This window comes from Thermobia domestica, chromosome 14, assembly GCF_964235325.1.
Source record: "Thermobia domestica chromosome 14, izTheDome1.hap1.1, whole genome shotgun sequence".
Lineage (NCBI taxonomy): Eukaryota > Metazoa > Arthropoda > Insecta > Zygentoma > Lepismatidae > Thermobia > Thermobia domestica.
In genome coordinates this window covers 5,085,569-5,111,931 of record NC_137467.1, presented here as the reverse complement: position 1 = coordinate 5,111,931, position 26,363 = coordinate 5,085,569, and the positions used below count along the sequence as shown (strand labels likewise).

The 26,363-nt window shown below is 35.6% G+C and overlaps 1 protein-coding gene across 1 annotated transcript in view; it reads right to left on the bottom strand.

The window, feature by feature from the left end:
* LOC145670651 (dynein axonemal heavy chain 1-like) overlaps positions 1-26,363 on the bottom strand; it is a gene marked incomplete at its 3' end in the record, with an annotated part of 1,762,390 nt that overhangs the window by 401,950 nt on the left and 1,334,077 nt on the right. Inside the window, 1 exon segment of the mRNA XM_081739441.1 lies at positions 24,040-24,170. Within this exon segment, the coding sequence (XP_081595567.1) occupies positions 24,040-24,170 (131 nt within the window).

Genomic DNA, 26,363 nt, shown 5'->3' with positions numbered 1-26,363 from the left:
ACTAAAAAGCGATATGGCAAAAGATTTTTCGTATCGGTCACCGTATTCAAAATGACCACCAAGGTATGTTACTTGCAGGGTTGAAAAAAAACGTTTTTTAAAAAAACAAACAAAAAGAACGTTTTTTATGTTTAAAATATGTTTTTTTGTTTAAAACGTTTTAACGTTTAAAACAAAGTACTTTGTTTAAAATGTTTATTTTGTTTAAAACAATAATCTAAATCGGTATATATATTACATTTTTACACTCTTAGGTATTGCTTGCCATCTATATTCAACCGCTAGATCAAATTTCGAGAACGTCCCTAATCTCGATCCGCCCAAATGTTCAATTCCGGAGAAAGAAATCGGGGTTTTCCCCATCTCCGTTCACAGAATATGTACCTTAGTTTCTTTGTGCTACGTTCTACTGGTCTTAATCTTTAAACGCCCATTGACGCAACTGCTGTGTTAGGGCTTTAAACCTCAATGGATCAGTCTTAAACCTCAAATTAAAGCTGGAAGATGGTTTTGGTACCAATTTATTCCTGAAATGCTTTGCTAAAATGCTTTGCTGGTGTGAATTTTATGTATGTGGGAGGAGGGTAAATATCGTGTTATTTTTTTTTCAAAGTTTTTTTGGGCCCATTCCCCCTCTTGGGGGATAGATTCATAAAAATTGTTACGTGAAGCAATGAAGTAGGCTACTACATGGTAATATCGTGTATTAGTACTTCTTGCTTATATGGGGGAGCAGGGATGGGGCAAAGTTAGCAAATTTTTGGAGTTTAAGTTTTTTGACGTAAATTACATTTATTTTTACAACAAACATCAATAGCTCAGTCCTTAATTAAGCTAGAAAAATGATTTGGTACCAAAGTATTTTTGAGGGATGAAGCTTTCCGTCAGTTGCATTTTATGTATATAGGGGGTACGTATGTACGGCCGAGAGAGGGAGGATGAAGTTCGTTTTTAAATTTTTCATCAGGTTTTGGCGGGTATTCCTCCCCCCTTTGTGGTACATCCATGAAAATTGGTATGTGAAGCAATGAAGTAGTCCCCTACATGATAGTAACCTGTATGTGTACTTGTTGTTTATAGAGGAAGAGGGGGTCAAATTTAGTTAATTTACATTTATTTTCGGGACGGTCCCATATAACACAATATATATTTCACTGAAGTGGTCTAGAAGCATAATTCTTGTTCGTATACATGATGTGTGCAGCAAAAATGATTTTCATATGGACGTGGTACTATAGTGGGGGAGGGGAGAGAATGTCTAATTCAATGAATGTTTTTCTGCGCATATTTTTTTTAATATTTCCTACATAAAACGAATTCATTACCCAATGGCAGCAATGGCTACCATTTCTTATATTATTATCACAAGTATGTGGCCTACACATTAGCATCATTTTGTCAGCGTAGGGTGACTGCAAGAGTTGTCAGGGCCCCGTAAAGTCAATATTTTCATATTTTTAATGATTTTTTATGTCTGTTCTTTTTCTACGAATACGGCGGGAATTTCACGAATGTCACCTCGTTAGAATTTGTGGTCTATAAGCTTTCCAATGGTGTATAATTCATGACTCTGTGATAATTAGGGGGGTCACCAGAGCCCCGAACGTGAGAGTCTACCATTTTGTTAAAATCCCTGGCGGGTGTCTAGAGTTAATTGTGTTGTTATGCCGTAGATACTAATCATTATTGGCTACCCATGTTGCAGATAGAGTTGTATTTTGAAAACTGTTTAGTTAAAATGTCATTTGCTCCTTGTAGACTAATCACTGCTCTTTTCTATGTGTTGTATTGTATTTGTCAGAGCATTTCTTCTAGCTTATGATGCTAAAACTGTTCATTATTATGGAATTGATAGTGATAAAAAAATACCCAAGTTTAGAGTTTGTGAATTTGGATCTTAGAATAGTGTGTTTAACCTCCGTTATTCTTGGAAATTAAGAAATGTTCAAATACTTCACTTGAATTTCTGTTGGTTTAGTTATACGCACACTAATGTGCAGAATTTCGTTCAGTAATTGCTGTTATAATAAGAATATAACTCTGCTTGTAATTTACTCCATGCACAAATCCTGCAGAGGATGGGTTGTTTGTTAGAATATTAAATTAGCTTCTTCAATCTGATATTTTAGTTGTTTTAAACATGTCCAACCAGCATCAAAAAAAGCACGTTTAAAACAATTTGTTTAAAACGTTTAAAACAAACTGAATAAAACGATAGCCCTCGTTTTAAACATGTTTTAAACACTTGTTTTAAACATTTTGTTTTAAACATATCAACCCTGGTTACCTGTATCAGATAAACGTCCTGTACCACTAACATGAAAACAGTTGAGAATAAATGAACCAAACAAAAACTCAAATAGGAAACCGATGGGGCAAATCGAATGATGTGAATGTTGTCGCAGTGCCCCCCATGGCCGCCTTTCATGGTGACCAGGCCAACTAAGAAAGTTTAAACGAAAATATGGGTGAAATGATACTTTGTTTGGTAGATCTTCATACACTAAACAGCATTGTGGCAAAAGATTGTTCATATGGGTCACCGGTTTTAAAATGGCCGCCAAGACATGGTGCCTGTATCAGATAAGACGCCCTGTACCACTAATATGAAAGGGGTTGAAAATAATAACGGATGAACAGATTAAAACACCTATAGGAAATCACAGAGGGTATTTATCATCCCACGGCTCGAAAATGTTGCAACAGAGAAGACGATTAGAGTAAAAGTGTCATAATGTAAAGAAGGAAATCTAATTCCTAGAAAATCATCGGTCCAACGTTAGTGGATGAAGCGGAACGGGAAGGAACGGTGAAATTGCAAACGAGAACCTTAGGTTTTGCAAATTGTATCTACACAACAAAATTATCTGAAATGTGTTTTTATAAGAGATAGATGTCTGTGATGGAAAAAAGCAGGTAAAATTCTTGTTAAATGGTACCTTCCATTTTGATTGCAGGCAATAATTTGTGCAAAAATGAATCAACTGAAATGCGAAACCAATTTGTTGAACAATGCAATTTTAGAACAATGTGTACAGACGTTGGTTTTGCTCAAAAGTCGTCTGCACAATATTGGTTCATTACATTACCAGTCACTTGTGCACCCAACTGTTTGAGAAAAAACATACCTATTGCAAGTAAAAGTGGGATTCTCATTTGAAATTTTACCATTCATTCCCGCTTCACCCACTTACGCAGGGAGATCGCAAAGATAATTTTCTAACAATTAGCTTTCCTCTTTAGCATTATGTCACTTATACTTAGTGCTCTCAACGGGTCGGGTCGGGTCGGGTTGAAGACCGACCCGACCCGACCCGTGACCCGAATTTACTGACCCGACCCGATGACCCGACCCGACCCGACCGACCCGAACCGTGATCCGATCTGATTGACCTGACCCGATAACCCGACACGAGCTGACCCGGTTGACCCGACCCGAATAACCCGACCCGAGCTGACCCGATTGACCCGGCCCGACAACCCGACCCGAATAACCCGACCCGACAACCCGACCCGAGCTGACCCGATTGACCCGACCCCACAACCCGACCCGACCCGACCCGAACTGACCCGATCCGAGTCGGATCGGGTCGGGTCAACCCGACTCGTTTGAGAGCACTATGGTCACGACACTGGGTGAACGCCAAAATGCACTCACATTGGGAAACTAGTTTTAAAAGCATAATTTTAGAAAATAAAGCATAAAGCATAATTTAAAATATATAGCACAATTCTTGGAAAATTCTCTTTAACTGAAAGTTTAACATACTGTGTTAGTATTTTTTAAAGCCAATATTTACAATGCAAAACCATTGAGAACATAACAATGCAACAATGAAAAGCTTATTTTCATTTCTGTAAACTTTCGGTGTAATCCTTTGATGTGGAGAAAAGAAAGTAAAAGAAGAATTTTTTCCGCCAACAATGAATAGTATGCAAGAACTCCATACTATATTGTTACAGTGACAACGCCAGCTTTAAGTTGTTAGGGGGGCAAAGGAGGGGCAGATACATTTTCGGGGGCGGCTATTTGCACGGGACTCTCCTCCGTTATATATAGTGGTGAAGAAGTAAGTGGCTTAGTATAAACGTAGCAATTTCTCAACAAATTATGCTTTACATCCAGGATGATTAAAAGCAATGACTCTTCCTGGAATCATGGATGCAATTTGTGACATTATTCTTGAAAATTGCAGCATTTCAGCCAGTGGTGGATATAGCCCGGGGCCGGAGGGCCTAGGCCACCCCAGTTTTTGTGTGACAAAAATAATTTAAGCTATTTATATTTATTATAGTCTGAGGTCTGCACCCCGCTTTCTCAGTTTTTACCTTCTCAGCAAAACTTGTGTCAGGGATTCTGGGCATTTCTTTGGAACTCGTCGGTAGCATAATTCAGAATGGCTTGGGTATGCGCAAGTTCTCGTCATAATGGGTTCCCAAAATATATATCAGGAGAATAAAAGGGTAACGGCATTAAGAGAAGTATTCTTCCAATTTGACCGTAATGCTGATCAATTTCGCTGACGAATAGTAACCATAGATGAAATATGGTTGTACCACTATGATCCTGAATCGGAACAACAGTCAATGGACTAGTAGCACTCATTTCTCCATCGCCCCAAGAAGTTCAAGACACAGAAGTAGGTTGAGAAACTGTTTGGAACATTCTTCTGGTATAAGTATGGAGTGGTAGACTACCTCCTCAATGGTCAGATATTTAATCCAGAATCTCTACATTACTTACAAAACTGAAAGAAAAATTCAAAGTTCAACGCTGCGCAAAATGAAAAGAAAGGAATTCTGTTCCTTCAGGAAAATACACCTGTCCATCAAGCCCCTGCGAACATAACTGACATTGCATAATCCAGGATTTCAATGTCTAGATCATCATTCTTATTCCGCAGATTTAGCTCCGTCTAACTATTACGTGTACTTATTTCCCAAACTTAAATAACACTTGAAAGACGCCATTTTAGATCTGATAGGGGTAGTGCTACGAACAGTGGTGCGAGGAAATCTAGATTTTTTAAACTTTTCTGCAAAAGCTGGAGCACTGTACAAGGTAGTATATTGACTCGGGGGAAGAGAAGAAGTAAAACTTCACCAATCCACGTGCACTCCTTCTGGGTTGGGCTACGAATTTTTCAGCAGTTCCTAGTCAATATGGTAGACGTCACGTCAGTACTTTGAAACAAAATAAGTAAAGGAGCACTAGTATAAACCAATTACTAACTAAAGATCAGCACTCTGACAATATATTTTATTGGGAATCAATTTCATTCCATAATTTTATTATTATCATTTGCAGGAAGGGAAAACACAACTCTTTTTATCTCCTTCAAAAAATTAAGCCCTGGTAGTTGCAAACTAAGCTGTTATAAGCACATCCTCTGAATATTGGAAGCCGAGAATAATGTTTCAGAAAAAATAAGTTTTAAATAAAACAAAATATGAAACTGAAAACTTCAAACCTGGACAAATACAAACAAGTTACGTAACTGGTTTTACCTTTCTTTTGTTTCCAATCGAAGTTGATCCAATGAGAAGAAAACAAGTCGACCAAATCTACTATTGTTCGCTAGGCACAATTATTAAAAATCATAAGAAAGAAGTATAACTAAAATTTACCTCAAAAGGGGCTAAATTAGAAAACAGAAATATACCCAGACGCTCAAAGAAGAAAGCTTGAGGATTAATCTGCCACATAGTAAATTCATCGAAAGTAGACTACAATTTGTCAATGAGATTGGTTATGATACTGATATATAATACTACATGAAGAATGTTTAAAGATTGTACGAGTCTGGGGGGCAGTCTAGATGGCAGTCAGGGGGGCAGAAGTAGCTACTAGGGGGGCGCTCGCCCCCCTTGCCCCCCTCTGGCGTCATCACTGTATTGTTATGTTTACTTTTTGAACTTAAGCACTTTCTGTACTTTTTGGTGGCATCTTTTACTTTCCCTTTCTGTATATATGTACCTGTAAGGCGCACACAAATGATAGAAAAAATTTATTCGAGCAAAGCATATCTCTTTACAATGAATTAAGTAGAAAGTTCATTAAATATGAGAGAAACTAGTTGCAAAAAATATCAATAAATAGATCAAGATATTTAGAATATTTGATGTATAATACATATACATTATACACGATTAATGTAAAATAATCATTGAAATTAACAATAAAGCATAATTTAAAAAAATGCATAATTAAACAAGAAATAAAGCATAATGTGGGTTGCTCTAACAATTAAGTTGTATGAAGACGAGAAGAAAACGAAAGCTGATTCCTTAACGAATTTCGTTGATCTTCTTTGTGTCTACAAAAACGCATTCCTAGAAACCTACAAGCTAGGTATCATCTCTGTGATTATATCAGTTTCTAGTGCTACATGTGAAAGGTCATTCTCTTCTTTGAAAATATTAAAGACTTGTATACGCAAGTCAATGACTCATGATAGGTTGAAAAACTTAGTGTTACTTTATATTGAGAAGAAAATTGCTAAATCGTTAGATCTTTAACAAGTTGTGGATATGTTTGCTGCTGCTCACACGAATAGAAAGATCCTCTTCAAGTAGAGGCATGAACCTATAAGTTATTTTCTTTACCTGTAAAAGTGTATTTGCTTCCACTTAAGTCAACCAGCTACACATATTTTAAACGCCATGATTAAATAACTATTTACTTATATTAGAAATCAATTGCATTAATGAATCCTAGTTGTTTGACGTACTAAATTCTTATATTTTCACTGTTTTCCAAAGAGTAAAATCATGAACAATAAAGATGGAAACATTCACCTTGGATACACACACACACACACACACACACACACATATATATATATATATATATATATATATATATATATATATATATATATATATATATATATATATATAATTGGAGATGTCCCCCTCAAAATCCTCTTGGCCCCCCCTGAAAAAACTCTAGCTACGCTACTGGACACCATGCACCAGAGATGAATTCTCTACCACTGAGCCACCGCGGCCCTGCTTGGGCTTGGTCGTCCATATCCAATCTCTCTTTTGGCGTTGCTTAAACAACTTCTAGTTTTGTTCTAAATCCAGACTCCATACTGGCGTAGATATTAATATTACAGTCGATTGGTAAAATCAATCTTCCACATTTAAAAATTAAAGTACACACAAGTAGAAAAATAAGCATTTATCATAAAAACACTAGCTGCAAGTGTTCAAAATAGATTTATGGTTTCTATAAAATCAATTGAAAATTGCTATTTTTAATTAGGCAGCTAGTGAAAAACAGCAGCTTTCGACTCCAGCCGAGTTTAAACTCAACCTAAATTCAGTTGACCAAAGTGAACTGACCCGACAACCTGACCCGATAACCCGACTGACCCGACCCGACAACCCGACCCGAGCTGACCCGACTGACCCGACCCGATAACCCGACCCGAGTTGACCTGACCCGACCCGACCCGTTTGAGAGCACTACTTATACTTTAACAATATTTTTCTCCATTGGATTATTCTCGAGGCGTGGAATGATAAATACCCTCTGTGATTTCCTATAGGAGTTTTATTCTGTTGATCCGCTATTATCTTCAACCTTTTTCATATTAGTGGTACTGGACGTTTTATCTGATACAGGCACCATGTTTTGGCGGCCATTTTGAAAACGGTGACCCATATGAACAATCTTTTGCCACAACGCTGTTTAGTGTATGAAGATCTATCGAACGAGGTATCATTTGACTCATATTTTAGTTTAAAATTTCTAAGTTGGGTGTGGGCCCCATCAAAGGCGGCCCTGGGGCGCACCGCGACAACATTATTCAATTTACTCTATGGCTTTCCTATTTGAATTTTTTTTGGTTCATTTATGTTCAACCGTTTTCATATTAGTGCTATTGGACGTTTATCTGATACAGGAAACATATCTTGGCAGACATTTTGAATACGGTGACCGACATAAAAAATCTTTTGCCACATCGGTTTTTAGTTTTTAAAGATTTATCGAATGAGGTGTCACTCGCCCCATGTTTCCATTTAAAATTTTAAAGTTGGGCCCCGAGCCCCCTTGAAGAGCGGCCCCGGGGGAACTGCGATATCTCCATTCGATTTGCCCCATGGTATTTACTATTTGAATTTTTGTCCAGTTCATTTATGTTCAACCGTTTTCGAGATATTTCCGTGAAAGATTAAAATGGGCCACCCTGGATATATATATATATATAAAAGTTAGGACACATGCACGTTCTTTGATATCTGATGGACACGTTAGCAACGAGGCTTTTTTGTTCCTATCACGATAAGACCAACGGCAGATACATGCTGCACATTAAAAATTCAAAATAAAATCTCTCGTTCTTTGAAATCATTTAGTGATGCAGTGTATTGTCCGTTTACTGTAGCTTGACGCTGTGTTTTGACACAAAAACTGGCTAGCGAATCTTAGCAGTCCTTCCCCTTCTTTCCCCTTATTGCAGTGGTAACAGTGGCACTAACTCATCAACTTTAACTCTAGTAGGGTTTGGTATTTGCAAGTTGCGTAAATTTCGAAACAGTTTACTTCTTCTCTAATCAGCGCCCGTAACTTGTGTGGGGCAGGGGAGGGGCAACTGCCCCCCAGGGAGGTTCCTCGACGTTCGAAGGGGCCCATTTTGAGGCAAAAATTTTTTAATCCATTTACGATACGAACATGAAATTATAAATGAAGCATCAAACAGTTTCACTACATTACATAAAGCAGCGCACAAAAGGTAAATAAAACAAAAGTGAGTCGTTGGCCCACTTCAGTAAAAAAACGTCTACTATTAGGGGCCCTAGAAATAACATTTATTCGTATGGTTTTGAGATTTGTCAATATTGTCCCCTGAATTAATTTGTCATGTATGGTAGGGGCCCAGGGGGATAAGTACCGGCCCCGCAAACCTTGCCGTGAGGGAGGACCACAGGCTCCGGGGGACATAAATAGTAAGAGAAAGATAGAAAGAGGAGGGCCTTAGAATGAGAAAAAACTTTTTCTAGGAGGCCCAAATACACGTATTAATGCTTACCCCCAGAAAAAATCTAAGTTATGGCACTTTCTGTAATGTGAATTTATTGGTACAGTTCTGCTAATAGTTAACTATATCAGGTTGGTCTCTTTAAACCTTGGGTCGTGGAGAGAAACAATCTCACAGGAGGATAGTATTCAGATTTTAAGAAGGTCGGAAAAAGAGAGCGAGGATGAGAAAAATGAGAAGAAATTAAAAATGAGAATGAAAGAAACACTTCTACATTTACTTCATAATGAATTTAAACATACATAAACGAGAAAGGGATATCGGAACCCACCACCATAATATTTGTGGAAGTGTTGGCAACATTCTGGCGTAATATATTTCCCGTCAATTCTGGGGCTTCAGTGTTTGGCCCAATTCTGGCCTTACAGCAGTAGCGGATCCAGGGGACGATCGGGGCACCCCGGAGAGGAAACTTTCTTATTTTATATATTTAAATAAAACCCATCCCAGAGTATGGAGCTCTTAAAAGTAGCTCTAAGTAGCAGTACTAAAACCCACCACCCTCCTCAGAAGTCCGTCCTGAATCTGCTCCTGCCTTAACAGAAGCTATCGTCTAGGCATTCACCTCGTGGGACTGAGTAAAACCTTAATAAGGAATACCAGCCAGAGCTGGGTTCATACCCACGCTCGATTTACCTATTTTAATGCCTTTTTTGTGTTAGGCAGTGTCTGGTAAGGGCACCCAAACAGGGTAAATACGTACTGTTTTAAAATATTTACATGTTAAAATTCACTTTATACTGTACTTTGAACACGTAATTCAATGTGTATTATCTTCTTCTTACAGTAGCATGCTTTATTTCCTAATACTTTAAGTCTATGGTTGTTAGTATTTATAATTATTGCATCACACTAATCCTTCTCAAAGCTCGTTCAATTAGTATGAAATTCTAGACTTGGCAGTTTGCAACATTGCAAACCTTCACCAACAGGCAATAATATGGCGAGAATATTTCCACCTATACTCGCATCGAAATTCCCAGCCTCTGTTTACAATCAGTACAATATGTTTCTGTCGCCTTATCATGAAAACAACAATGTCCAGCGAACCTAACGGTGTTTGCTTTCTCTGTTTATTATTTACAATACAAGCTGCATGTTTCCAATATTGCCAGGCGTACAAGGTTTTCGCACACTTTCGAACAAGAACACTTGTACAAAATTGAGTGTGCATTATATGTAAGATTGTATTACATTATAACTAACTCGATTTGTCATAAAGTTAATATCTCAGTCATCCCAAAAGCAGCAATTTATGTAGTTATAATAAGTGTTCTATGACTGTGCAGAAGTAGGTACATTCGGTTCGGCGATTCATGTGCCTGGCAACCATGAATTTACCATGTAGGGGTGAGAGGCAAGGTGTTGACGCTCGCACTACAATTGTTGTTTGTAAACAATGTTCCATCCTAGAGTGAACGGACAATATCATTATATTTACGCCAATAAAAAAAAAAAAATAATAACCCAACGAGAATGATAATAGAGTGAGAGAAACAAGTTAATTCTTACTTTATCACAGCATATTTTTATGGTCCAATAAAACTAATGCTCAGTTTCTAAGTTAGACTTTCATAATTAGTTTCAAATGAAACAGCAACTGAATCGAGACTAATGCGTATGATTAAAGAAAAACCTCAACACTGAACAATAACAGGTAATGTAGCATTAACATTGGTATAGGAAATAGAAAAAGAGAAAATCCTTTGAAATTTTACATTAATTAAATCTTAATTAGTAGTTATTCATTTAAGAGAGACAATCTAGTTAAATTATCTGGCATTTTTTTAAATATTGCATTGGATTTTGGAGTGCAATTAAGTTTTACGCAACGTTGAAGCAAAGTTTGATATTTATTGCAACCTACGAAAGCAGGAAAACGAAAAGAAAACAATTTCTGGGTTTAAATGTGATCACTGGAACAGAAAACAGACGTCTGCAACGCAAAATAGCGTAAAAATAAGTTGAGAGTAGCAAATTTTAAATGGGCAACCACTATTTTATACCATTCAGTTTTATAATATAACCAGTTGATAATGGTCGACAAGCATTGCGAGAACGAATTTGAAAAGAATTATTTTCTTTTCGAAATTTATATGAAATTGTATATTCAATTTATTTGATTAAATAAAATAGATAATACACTTACATATTTGGAACCTGCGTATTAGGGGATCTATTGAATTAGCTATATTGAGCTGTCAATTTTTATTACCGTATATATACTGAAAATGTAGATATAACTTGTGGCCACCAGTTACTATTTGGTACCAAAATTTTCACCATCTTCTTAGGTATTTGATCAACACCAATATCATCTCTCTATCACTTACGGTTCCCGAAATATGACTCTTTAAATATTCCGAAATAAGCACTTTTTTTGGTCAATGTATCGGAAATGGTAAGAGTGTCGGGAAAAATTCCACCACTTCTTTCAGATTGAAAAATTCGCAAATAACACACAAACACGCCCACAGACATAAATAATACAGTAAAGAACTTTCAAGTTCGTTGAAGATGTTCTTTATAGTAAATATTTATCTTTCCTTGTAACAACCGAGGAATAAATATTTATCTTTCCTTGTAACAACAGAGGAATAAATATTTATCTTTCCTTGTAATAAATATTTATCTTTCCTTGTAACAACACAGGAATAAACATTTATCTTTCCTTGTAATAAATATTTATCTTTCCTTGTAACACAGAGGAATAAATATTTATCTTTCCTTGTAACAACACAGGAATAAATATTTATCTTTCCTTGTAATAAATATTTATCTTTCCTTGTAATAAATATTTATCTTTCCTTGTAACAACAGAGGAATAAATACATATCTTTCCTTGTAACAACAGAGGAATAAATATTTATCTTTCCTTGTAACAACAGAGGAATAAATATTTATCTTTCCTTGTAATAAATATTTATCTTTCGTTGTAACAACACAGGAATAAATATTTATCTTTCCTTGTAATAAATATTTATCTTTCCTTGTAACAACACAGGAATAAATATTTATCTTTCCTTGTAATAAATATTTATCTTTCCTTGTAACAACAGAGGAATAAATACATATCTTTCCTTGTAACAACAGAGGAATAAATATTTATCTTTCCTTGTAACAACAGAGGAATAAATATTTATCTTTCCTTGTAACAACAGAGGAATAAATATTTATCTTTCCTTGTAACAACAGAGGAATAAATATTAATCTTTCCTTGTAACAACAGAGGAATAAATATTTATCTTTCCTTGTAACAACAGAGGAATAAATATTTATCTTTCCTTGTAACAACACAGGAATAAATATTTATCTTTCCTTGTAACAACAAAGGAATAAATATTTATCTTTCCTTGTAACAACAGAGGAATAAATATTTATCTTTCCTTGTAACAACTGAGGAATAAATATTTATCTTTCGTTGTAACAACAGAGGAATAAATATTTATCTTTTCTTGTAACAACAGAGAAATAAATATTTATCTTTCGTTGTAACAACAGAGGAATAAATATTTATCTTTCCTTGTAACAACAGAGGAATAAATATTTATCTTTCCTTGTAACAACAGAGGAATAAATATTTATCTTTCCTTGTAACAACACAGGAATAAATATTTATCTTTCCTTGTAACAACAGAGGAATAAATATTTATCTTTCCTTGTAACAACAGAGGAATAAATATTTATCTTTCCTTGTAACAACAGAGGAATAAATATTTATCTCTCGTTGTAACAACAGAGGAATAAATATTTATCTTTTCTTGTAACAACAGAGGAATAAATATTTATCTTTCGTTGTAACAACAGAGGAATAAATATTTACCTTTTCTTGTAACAACAGGTGAATAAATATTTATCTTTCCTTGTAACAACAGAGGAATAAATATTTATCTTTCCTTGTAATAAATATTTATATTTCCTTGTAATAAATATCTATCTTTCCTTGTAATAACACAGGAATAAATATTTATCTTTTCTTGTAATTCTTAGACTTAAAGTACAAATATCACCATTACAACTTTTTTAAAATTAGGATTGTTAATAACAGAAAATTGTTCCTAATCTAAAGTTGTGCTATAACATTCTTATTTTCTAGAACATGTGAAGATCTGGTAAAGAGAGCATCTGCGTCCTCCTGAACATCGGTCATCGAATACACCCTTGTTCCCATCGCCCCATGAGTTAGTACATAATAGAACAAAGGAAGAACATTGAATTTTGCTTAGGCAAACATCAGAAAAAAAATTACGGGATGATAACAGTTAAGAAAGCCCTTTTGATGGTCTTGTGTTTGGATCATGCGCGAGATTTTGTGATGGACTTGAAGATATTTCTGATGATCCCAGAAATGTACGCCCATCAACCAGTTGTTGAAAGGATAATGAAGAACGTGTTTGCTTTCCGTTCCAGTCACATTCTCGTATGCTTGTTTCACAGCAGCAAAATGATCTGTCAGATGATGAAAGAAGATATCATGCTTTGACTGAGCAGCAAAAATATCATAAAGTCGAGTGCAGCACACAGTTTATGGATTCAGTGGAATCAGATCTTTCACTCATGGATCACATTGTTATAGGCGACGAAATCTAGTGCTATCAACCTGGCATTGAAGGACCAACATTCGACAATTGTTTAGGATATCCAAAATTCATGACGACACAATTCAACTGCATTCTACAGAGTGATTTATTTTAGCTTTAGACACCTCGAGAAACGAGCAAATATATGCACTGAAATAAGGAACTTTGAATAATCCTCACCCTAGCTTCTTCCAGTTACTTCAACTGTACAAAGTACCAGCACATGTATTGGGATTTTATTGCGTAATCTTGCGTATTTTGGTACTAGTGATCATGTGCACTATAGAAACAAGGGAGATCTTTATTTATTATTTATTATTATTTATTATTTATTATTTTTTTTACAAGTAACATTTAAATTGAACAGTTTCATGCCCATACCCTTTTACCATTTTCATTCCCATAAACAGAGTAATTCTTCAGCCTTAAAGGAAAAGTACACCATATTTCATGAAAATCTAACATTTTTACAAACGTTATCCTAAGATATTCCTCTCAAGTTGAGGCAATTTCATTCCTAACCTACAGGTTAATCCTCAAGCAATAGGTCCCATTTGAAAGCGTAAGTTAAGACAATTATAATGTTTAATGAAAATTACAAAATTTCTACAAAAGTTATTGTGAAACTATGTTTCTACAAGTAGACAAAATCAAGTGCAACCATGGGTAATAGTTTGGAAGATTTGATGAAAATGACTTCATATTCAATAAAAGTCGAATAAAGTCTACGTATCTTATAATATACAACTGTTTTGAATGAATGAATGAATAGGTTCTAATTGTGACGTCAGCAATAAGCTATTTGTCCCCGTCACGAATGATAATTATAGTTTTAAGGTGAGTTGAGTTGATTTTGAGTTTAACGTCCCGTTCAGCAGCAAGGCTATATGAGACGTGGACCTACTGATTAACGTGGAATCCGAACAACATGATCTCTCGCCGGGAATCGAACCAGAGCCTCCCACGCCAAAGGCGCGTACGCTAACCGCTTAGCCACGGAGGAGCTCAATTACGGTTTTATGAAGATTTCATCAGCAAGATTATTTTCTCCGTCACTAGAAGACCAATGGTCGACACATGCACTTCATTAATAGACATGACCGAAACAGATTTTTTATGTTGTATTTTAATTATATTTTAATTAATACTAATAACTTAGAGTTTACATTATCACTATATGATTATTTGATCCAATGATGCTAGTAATGGTAACTAGGATTAAGTCTTATAACATATTTATATTGATATTTTGATTATTGAGTTTTAAAATAAAATAGTACCACTGAACTAGTTGTCTATCATAAATACTGTACTTGAGGTAAAGAGTCAATTTTGACAAACGGTTTCAAGAAGCTGAGAAATTTTAACATCTGGTTCGGTTAACAACTATTCAATTCAAGAAATCAATCACAGGCTACTTTTGCAGAACGAGTTAATGGAATCTTTTCGCACTTCTAGCTAATGGATGTAAATACTACATATCAATAAGTGTAGCTGCACACAATCTGTTTTGTTCAGTGCCCTACAATGCTGGGAGTACCCGGAATGGTGTGCAGCATCCTGCAATATTGTGAACTAAGTAAAAAGTTATTATAATTACAAATTTATTGGATTATTTAAATCACTGTTAAAACAAAATTATTTAATTCATTAATTCAGCTCCAAGAACATTTGATTACGACTGTACATTGTCAGACAAGCATTTGTAAAATCATTACATTCATTTCCGCATTGTAAAATTATCCAATAAAAGAAAGACTAGTGTTTCTTTTACATCACGCCATATTCCTTTAGATTACATGAGCGTTCTGGTTGAACGAGCTACAACCACAGGCGCAAATCCCGCGGGGATGAGGGGGACATGTCCCCTCCACTATTGGAACTGTGGAGACTGTCCTCCCAATAATCTGATTTGAAATGCGTTTTTTGGGGGGAAAAATGTGATGATTTGTGTCCGATTGCCACAAAGGAAAGTGAGATGAAATTGATGTCCCCTCAGAATAAGCCTCAAATCTGCCTGCCTCCAATGTTGAAGAGAACTCTGCTCCCTGATCCTCCACAAGATTATTTTTCAACTTCACAAATATTTTGAGCATCGCTTAACAAAAAAAAAAAAAAAGTCTTACTCCCCCCTCCTTCCGCAATGTTAAAGACAGATTTACGCTTTCCTAACAAAATTATTGGAGACACTTCTCAAGGAGGTAGTTGTGAACTAAACGTGGATTGTGCGACAAAATGCAGTCACTATTAAAGGCAGAAGCCGTCTCCATCATCTCGAAGTTTTAGGAGCTGAAGTTCATCGCAACAGAAGCAGTCCCGCGGGAAGTCCATCATTCGGATATCACCATTGAACCTTCACAACAATTCATTCATCGCCCCAGACAGATTTGACGAGATACGAAATCCAGTCGTCAACATTAGTTTGGTTTCGTCAATTGCCAACCAGGGAGTGGAACAGTCCTTCGGAGAACCAATTCATCATTTGGAACAACTACATCACCATGGACCAAGAACAATAAGACAAGTGCTCATTTCCAAAAATAACAGTTAAATCCCTTCTTCTCTTCCCTTTTTACCTTCTACCTAATCTAGTTGCTATTTTATCAACTTAAAATAATTGAGTTTTATTTCTGTATTAAAGCATAACCTCTCAAGATAGCTGTTGAGCTCAGTTTTCATCCCTACCTACATTCTTTTTTTTATGTAATTTATAATAATTTATACCCTGTAGACCTAACCTTATTAACCTACAATCAGGGGCGGATTTAGGGGGTGCAAAGGTGCACGTAAACCCCCTTCGTCGTAAATATACACTATCTAAAATGAGAGGCTAGCAGTGAAAGTAGCTACACTTTCCGACACTTTCTGCTGCCATGTTTCCGTTTGGGGTTTAAAAGAAAGCAGAGTTTTGCAAAAGGAATAGGTTACGTCGATTTTCTGAAGGTTGAAGGAAAAGGATTCACCAAGCAAATAATATTCCTTATTCACACCACAGATGCCTAAAGGCATTTAAAATATACAAATTTAATTGAAATGTAGCGGTAGGTATTGGTGCACTCCCGCCTTCAGAAAATCCTGGATCCAACCCTGCCTACAATAATAAACGTAGGTTTACATCTGAGGTAATTGAACTGACGATCAGCACTGGCATAGTTTTGTTCTTAGGATACATTGTTTGCTGCTTCCATACTAGACAAGAGCTAGATGATTTAGTTCGTAGACGTAAATCTCTGATGTTCTTTGTGATCATTGCGTAATTAATGAACATTGATTTCAAGTGAACGTAGCATTCTGGAAAGCCTTAAACAAGTAGCTGCTCTAAAAACATGAAAATTTTGTGTTTTTCTTTTTCCACTCGTATAAAGCACTCGATCAAGAGAATATCTTTCAAAGATTCACGGAGGAAAAGACCAACGTCACATTAATTTCATGCTCCAGATATACTGTATATTTCAGATAATTAATATTCAGTAGAATTATTTAAAACAAACCATCTTAATGATGTTCCTACGTTGCGGTTGTTTCGTCAACTTCCTTCAGTTTATGTACGAAACATTTCGTATCTGTAATGAAAAACACAAGAACGCTTCCTTGAAATGTCAATGAAACAAAAGGAAGAGGGAATCGATCTCATTATGCCTTCTTGCACACTAATAACGCATGGCTGACTCACCATTCAATTCCAAGATAACAGTAATATTTTCTTTGAATTTCATGAGCAAATCTCAGAGACAAATAAACCATATTAATTATGTCGACATCGTGTGATTATTTCTTTTCTCCAAAATACATTACCATTATAACCATCCTGCTGACACTGGGAAGTCATTGTAATCGATAACACTCTCGCCGTTGGTGCGAGCGGTTCCAGGGTTCGATCCCCGGTGGGGACACTCAGTCGAAAATGTATACAAAGCTTTTTCAGGTCAGTCATACTGAACGAAATTTTCCCGGGTTTTCTTCATTCACATCAGGCAAATGTCGGAGTGGTACCTAACTTACAGGTCCCAGGCCGCTTCCTTCCTTCCCCTTCGGATAGTGTGCTCGTCGAGGGATATCATCTCTCAAATATGATGGGTTAACATGACCATAGATGCCAAAAGCCCAGAATTCTAAATCCTAAATTCTAACTGGGAAGTGATTTGTTGCTAGTGAAGAGCTTCCACGCACTTTATCCTTCCAAAAACCTATTACCTTTGATGTAAGAAATTGCTCTCTTTTATTTCGTTTAATATTAATTTGTCTTATATTGATGTTATGCATCTGAAAATCAATTCTTTGCTTTATTACATTTTCCTTCTTTCTTTTCTTTTTTCTTTTTGTACTACACATCCATGTATTATCTCCACATGTATGATCTCATATTAGAGCTTTATCACAAATGTACCTTTCTCAAATTACTGTACTTTTCTTTTTCGATAGTATTGTGAATCTAATATTTGTTTATTACTTAATTTATTTTCCACTAATCTTAGTTTGTTCTATTCTATAACGTTAATTCTATTTTATCACATATAATAATATATAGTTAACTAATGCATGTATTTTAATTACAATCATTATATTATCCTATTGCAGACAAATATCTCATATTTATTTATATGTAAACATAAACTGTACGCCGTCTATAACTGGAGTTATATAGTCGACTGAGGGAATAATTATGAAACTAAATAATGGAATAAATAAATAAATAAATAAATTTAGCAGCCCATTATTGGTTACAGAGAAAACAAAGTCTGGTTGAAAAAGCAACGGAAGGTAGCATTGACTCTGATTACCTCTGATGATAAGCATGTTCGAAATATATATGCGGTTAATTGATCAACCTGTTTGGTTGCACATGAAACAAATATCATTCACCGCCAATAAAAATAACAGAAAGACTTGGTAACCCTACATGATTAAAGCTTACTTGGCCAACGCGTTGTATTCTTCGCTTACTCTCACTACTTTCGCCTTTTGATGGGCTTCGGCTTCTCGACTACACGTACACACACAATGAAATCAAAACCACTGCATTTGCATGAAACAAATACACTTATTCAAATGTTTTTCACTGCATTTTCATTAACATTTCTCAAATATGTCGCTCTAATAGCAGAGAATATCCTGGTGACATCATGTGGATATCCTATGGACGTCACGACGTAAATAGAATGTCCATGGGACATCCCAGGTATGTCTTACTTGTTCTCGTACGGTATCTACGGACCGGTACCGACTGTCGCAGAACCAGCCTTTTGTTTCAGTTTTCAGATCTGGTACAAACATCGGACCTTTCTTCTTTTGACGTCTCAGAAAGAGCATCAGAATCCCTTCTAGATTTTTCTTACATTTAAAATCCAGGTCCACTTTTACCTTACATAAAAGACTAAACACAAGAACGGGTCTCTGTAGTTTCTTGACATCTCAGAACCGGTTCTGGTCTTTTCTTCATTTTCGAGAACCGATTCCACAACCACTTCGTAATAAACGAAACAGGTTCTTGAACTGGTTCCTGAACCATGGTCAAAACGCAGAACCGGTTTCAAGAGCGGTTCTTAATTATAGGAAATATATGGAACCGGTTGTGGGAGCGGTTCTTAAAGTTTAGAAACCAATGGAACAGGTTCTGAGAGCGGTTTATAAAGTTAATAAAACAATAGAACCGGTTCTGAGAGCGGTTCTTAAATTCAACAAAACAATCAGACCGGTTTTGGAACCGCTCCTAACTTTATTATGGGTTCTCCATTTCTGGAACAAACAGAGTGGTTCTTTTTTCATCCCTGGTTTTACCCCTCCGTCCCTTTCCTTTCTCTTCGTTCAAGATCAATGTGCTTAGTTTACAGCTTGCTACGTGGAATACCTAATATTAATGCGCGTTTCTACGTCGAATATACTAGTACTTTTGGGTTTCTCATCTCCCATGTAAGGTTCGGTTATGTTTACATATTTTATATTTTTGTATCGTTTTTCTTTCCTCCAACACTTAATCTTACCTTTTACATTACCATTTAACACATCCCTAATAAGACAATTTCTTTCTCAAACAATGCCAAAAACAATTTCTTTTTCTTTTTAAACTATCGCCATTACCAATACTTTACACTCCGAGTTCGAGTTTGATGATCTCTCGCGTGATTATGTTATTTGTATGTGCGCTTTTGGTACAGAAGACCTGGGTTTGATTCCCGATGGGAGATCATATTGATATCACGTTAAGCTATATTCCCAACCGTAATAGGATCAGTGCAGAAACGGGTTGTTAAACAACAAATGAACCTACCAATCTAGGAAACATATTAAGAGTATTAAAGTCCCTATATCCACAGATGATATTCCGGACATGATTCACAATCAATGACTTCTTTTTGCTAAAAAGCCATTCAATTACTAATTCACAAATCAAGATTGTTTGTGTTGGTACTTTAATTTCAGTGAGAGGTTAATCCTAGAATTAAAATGAGGAATAACTTCCAGGAACACACGATGATAAAATGGAGATGTGTACGGTTTATCTGTGATGAAAGGCGACTTCCTAGATACTGTGAAAGTAAATGACATTACAACAGAATCTCGAAAGCAGCAGAGTCCATCAGATTGCATTATCGCTTTGGTAACAGCCGACAGCCAAAACAAGAATTTAATTGCGAAAACTCTTTCTCTTACCACGTGAACCGTGAAATCTCTGGAATTACAGTGATGTTGGTTAGAGAAGAAGCGAATATTGACGCATCCTTTCTCTGTTGGAGTCCACCCTCGGCTTCCCAATTTGAAGGAAATAACAAAGGTGTTTACGTCAGTTGTGGTTGTGCTGCGTTCATCAGATTCCAAATCGTGTCTCTCCACAGACAATCAACTGACGTGACAAGACTGAGAAGCTGATTACTCTTATTACTCAATTCGAACTTTAGTTGAAATGGCTTCTCAAGGACATTTGGGTTACAGTAGACTCATGATTACCAGATCTAATGTAGCAGAAATCACAAATCTTTAAATTTTATGTTCCACGCTTATGCTCGCTAGGCTAAAAGCGATGGTGATGAGGAGAAATGAATGAAATGGTGGAATGAAGAAAGTGGGAGGAAACGCGAGAACCCAAGGAAACACACACACGGTGTTTCTCCACTACAAAGCTCACTTGGCGCGGACTGAGATCGAACCAAGGACCCCACGCACCAGAGGTGAACGGTCTACCACTAAGCCACCGTGGTCTTAATGTAGCGGAAAGACAGGCCGGAGTTCTATAATTCTCACTTCCTGTCCCACTCATACCTTGCAGTAGAGACCTGCACGGGCCGGGCTTGGGCGGGTCGACACTGATTTCTCTTCAGGTCGGGCCGGGCTGGGGCCGATTAATTGCAATTTTTTAATAATTATTGACTTTCGTTTAACGATAATTGGAATAAAGTCAAACGTTGAAGAAGTGTGCCCGTGAAAAATGTTACAAAGAGTGCAATAGCTATTTACTGTTTGTGTTGCTTAGCGGCTCCACTTTCACTATAGAGGATTGCAGGCATTGAGCGGTAAATTGAGTCCTGACCTTGACCTTCACTGAAAACAAAATATGACAAGAAGGGATGGGAAAGTTTTGCCTGTCGCTAAACAATATTGCCATCTTCACTTTGTGCTAAAAATCAATTAAGTTAGATTTTTGTTACAGGAATGGAGTTTTTGTTATCTCGATGACAAGCAAAGTTCTAGAAGGCAATGGTACCATTCGGGAGGCAAGCGTCAGGTTGTGAACCAGAGTTTAGAAAAGGTTTCTGAGGCTGAGGTCAAGTTTAATACTAAATTTTGTGAAAGATTGGGGCTCGAGCTAATTTTTTTAAAAAAATTATCGGGCCGGGGTCGGGCCAAAAACTTTTAAAATTTATCGGGCCCGAGCCGGGCTTGGGCCAAGAATTAAAAAAAAATCTTATCGGGTCGGGCCGGGCTCGGGCCGAAAATCTCCAAAACTTTCCTAAGTACATTCGGGCTGGATTGGGCTCGGGCCGAAAAATTCGGTCCGTGCAGGTCTCTACCTTGTAGGCCAGTAGTTTATAAATGTTGATACGTACTGTACTGCACATTTTAAAAGTGCATTACAGAGAACAGCAGTCGATGAACAAAAACACTGTATACATTATAAGTTTTAGAATCTTTAAGTTAATTACAGGAAACATAAATTGGTGTATAGGCTACTATACATACATATAATTTTAAAATAAACAAAACACTAACGTAAAACATTGGCCTATTTTTTTTTTTAATATTTAATCTTATTGTTCCGTTCATTGATAAATCACCACGTAAATATGACAAAGTAGTCCTAAGAAAAAAAAAACAAACAATCAGATGTTACAATTTTTAGCATTTAAAAAGGCATTCATAGATGACACAAAGCAGAATATTCAAAATAATTGGCAGCTATGTACACTAATGTCCAAAATTATTGTCGTATGTCTATAAATATGTTGTTGTAGGAATATAATTTGATAACGAACTCACCCGGTATTTCTTATAATGTTAGTATGTGTATAATCGGCAAAGACACGTATGTGCCAAATTTCATGTCAAAAGAGCAGTAAATAAGAACAATAAAACGAATATAAAACTTTTTTTTTGTCCATTTAGCAACATTTTGTTTTATTCATTCTAATTTTCGGTATTTGCGATTCTTTTCCTATGAAATTTATCACAAATGTACTTTTCACGATTATACACATAGTATCAGTATTAAAAGTAGCCTGTAAAATCATTATCAAGTTATATTCTTACAAGAAGACACTTATAGATATGCGACAATCATTTTGGACATGAGTGTACATTATCCAAAACTTATACATTTATAAACACGGTTTCCTGCAATACATTATTTCCATAAAATATACTAATTAACATAATATAATTCTTTATTTCTTATACGCCATGCACTTTAAATCAAACACAACATCACTTAATTAAGCCTTAGGGTGTACTTCACCCCTAATTCACTTTAAACTCATATTATGACTTTAATAAACCAATCACTGCTAAGACACTAAATAAACCTTTAAGTGAGATTATTATATAAGTCAGATTTGTATACATAACAACGAAATCTTAATGTAATAGAATAGATAATTAATTTGATTGATTGATTGTATATCTCCGCATTATGCTAGACCTAATGGCCTACAAACGCTTTTCATAAAATTTGAAAATAAAGATATGGGAACGACAGTTCTGAGAATATTTGTCCTCATCAGGAAAAGGCTGACGGGCGACAAATTTTTCTCATAAACAAACTTCCCACAAAGAAAATGATAATGAAAAATAAACAATCTAAAATGCATAAATCGAATACATTGCCGTATAATATCCTAACATGATTACGTCGGATCCTCCAATCTCATGTCCAAGTAAGACTTGAGATAAGTTATTAACCCAAACGAACGAAGCCCGAATGTAGCTAGGCAATATTGTAGGTATTGCATTCAACAATACCGATAAATATTGTATTCGCTAAACTGACAGAAAGCGAAATTTATTATTAAAACCCAGCAGCAAAAGTGTTAATGAATGAATGAATGGATGATTGTCTTTGATCGGGACGTCAGGAGAGAGATTACTTGTCTCCGTCCCGATAAGGCCAGTGGTTAGCAAATGTTCTACATTAAGAGTTCAAAATAAAACTTCTAAATACAAAGTAGTTGCAACAAAACTTCTTCAAATTAAGAGATTTAAAGGACAAAAATTTTAGGAATGATAAAAAATTGCACGAAAAGATTGTGATCTTTGCCAATAATTAGTTTGTGGATAAGGGATTACAAAATTTTTGAACGGCCCTAAATCCGGTTTTCGTATTTTCTACGGAATAAGCACATCATATTGAGTTAAGTTATAGTTTGAGCTTGGCTACATTATAGGTAGTTCTCAGGATATAAGACGTAGAAAAAAATTTTTGATTGAAATATAGTGGATGTAGTGCTAGTCGGGTCGGGTTACGGATCGGGTCAGGTCAATCGGGTCAGCTCGGGTCGGGTTGTCGGCTCAGGTCAATCAGGTCGGATCACAGTTCGGGTCAGTCGGGTCGGGTCAGTCAATTCGGGTCACGGGTCGGGTCGGATCGGTCTTCAATCCGACTCGACCCGACCCGTTGAGAGCACTAAGTGGATGTTTTGATCCAATAACCATAAAATGAAACAGGCCGTGGAAAGACTAAAAGAATAGATATAATATGGAATATATGACGATAAAGCAAATAAAAATTAGCAATAATAACAAAACAAAGCATGAAAAATTAACTAAAGCCTGAAGCATGGAAACCACACCGTACAGTATTGCCGTGTTGAATAAAGAATGTGTATCTGACTGTGTGTTTAAATTGTTACTATCTTGAAGTTTTTTTTTTTTTTTTTTTTTTTTTTTTTTGCTATGAAAATATAAAGAAATTATGAACTTACGGTATCAGCGGCGATTGTCTTCAGCGTTTTCTCCGTTTCCAAAGCAGCAACTTCAAGCAAAGGTTTCATATCCTCCAGTTCTTTTCGTAACACTACCACTTCTTCCGTCGTTGTCTGCAATTTATCCAAGCCTTTAAAATATTCACAAAGAAGAAAATAAATAACATGAAGAAATACGAATGAATTATTATTGTAAGGCATCAGGGGATCCAGAAAGATCATTTGGAGGGAGCGAATCACCTCATAGTGCCTAAAACATTAGAATATATATATATATATATATATATATATATATATATATATATATATATATATATATATATATATGTGTGTGTGTGTGTGTATAAACAATAATATAACAAGTTATATAAATGACTTGTATTTTAACCGACTATAGAAAAAGGAGGTTTAAATTAAAGTCTTTTAGACACACACACACACACGTATATATCTATATCTATATCTATATCTATCTATCTATCTATCTATCTATCTATCTATCTATATATATATATATATATATATATATATATATATATATATATATATATATATATATATATATATATATATATATATATATATATATATGAAAGATGAAATAAGAAACAAAAAAATAATGGAGGATGCAGAAACACAAGATTTTAAGAAATTAATGAATAAAACAGGAAGAGTACCTAATATGAAAGGACTTCCGAAAATACATAAAAAAGAAATTAAATTAAGACCGGTGATGGATTGTAGGAACAACATTTTCGAACCATTGAAAGAAGAAATAAAGCTGATTGCAGAAGAGATAAGAGAAGTACAGGAAAGTAGCAGAGTGAACAATACAGAGGAGGTAAAACGTGCCCTAGAACAGGTGGGAGACAGAAAACAAAGAACCATATTGTTCAGTGTTGATGTAAAGGCAATGTTTCCGAACATTAAGAGGGAGTACGTGTCAAAAACAATAGAAGAAGAATTGGAAAATAAGATTATAAGAAAATGGAAAAGGAAAAAGTGTTGAAGGTCCTAAAGCTGATATAGGAGAATAGTGTTTGCATGATTGGTGAAAAATCGGTGAGGATAAAAGAGGGTCTACGCATAGATTAGAGACTGCTCCCAATACTAGCAGAGATCGTAATGAACAAATGGGAACAGAAAGTGAAAGAAGAAGGAGGACAAAATCTTATAATGTTTTGTGGATATGTAGATAATTGCCTTGGAATATGGAAAGGAACTAAGAGATAGTTGGAAAAATTTTTTAAAACAATTGAGGACGAATTAGGTTAGAAACGGAAGTAGAAGAAGGGATGAAAATCAACTTCATGGATATGACAATAGAGAAAATAGGAGGAAAATATAGGACGAGGTGGTACAGAAAAAACGCGATGCCGGGATATACTGCCATAAGAGGAGTGACGTAGACATGGATACCAAGAAGGGTCTTATACACAACATGAAAAGGAGAATAGAAATGATAGGTGAGGACGAAGAAAGGAAGAAAGAAGACATAAAAATACTGTGCCAGTTATTAAAGGGAAACGGATACAGAAGAGAAGATTTAGAAGAAAGAAAAGAGGAAGAAAAGAGAAAGAACGAAAAAGAGGGTTTGGTATTGAAAATTTAGGCGAGAAAACGAAGGTCCTGAAGAACCTATTGAGGAAGGAGGGGGATTAAAACTTACAGGAAAGAAGGAAAGATGATAATAGACTTAGTGAGAGAGAAAAGAAAGAAAAGGAGATAAGATCAGAAGAGGAAGGAGTAGTGTACCAAGTTAATTATAAAGAGTATCATATGAAGTACATAGCGGAAACAGGAAAGAGATTAGAACAAAGGATAAAACAACATAAGGACGATGCTAGACTAAAAAGAGAGAACAACGCAATATACAAACACATTAAAGAAACGGGATATGAGATAGGTTGGGAAAGAATAAAAGAATTAGAAAAGGAGAAAAGGAGTGCGATAAATAAGTGGAAAGAAGCCCAGTGAATTAAGAAATATGGGGAGAAGAAGTTGATGAATTGGTCTAGTTTACTTGTGATACATGAATTATGAGAAAAGATAACAGACAAAATAGAAAGAATGAATTAAAAGGATTAACATTAGCTATTAGTACAGATTTGATAATGGAAAATAGCAGGTAGACAATAGTGAACAGAAAGTGTAAGTGACAAACACCTAATTAAGAGTTTAGTTCTTATAAATGTTTATAACAGCTGTAGAAGGTTATAAACAGATGCGCAAAAGGAGAAAGTGACATCTAATTAAAAATTTACTTTTTAGAACCAATTAAAAGTTTACGTTTTGTAAAGAGAAAGTGGGCGTGTCTTGTATTC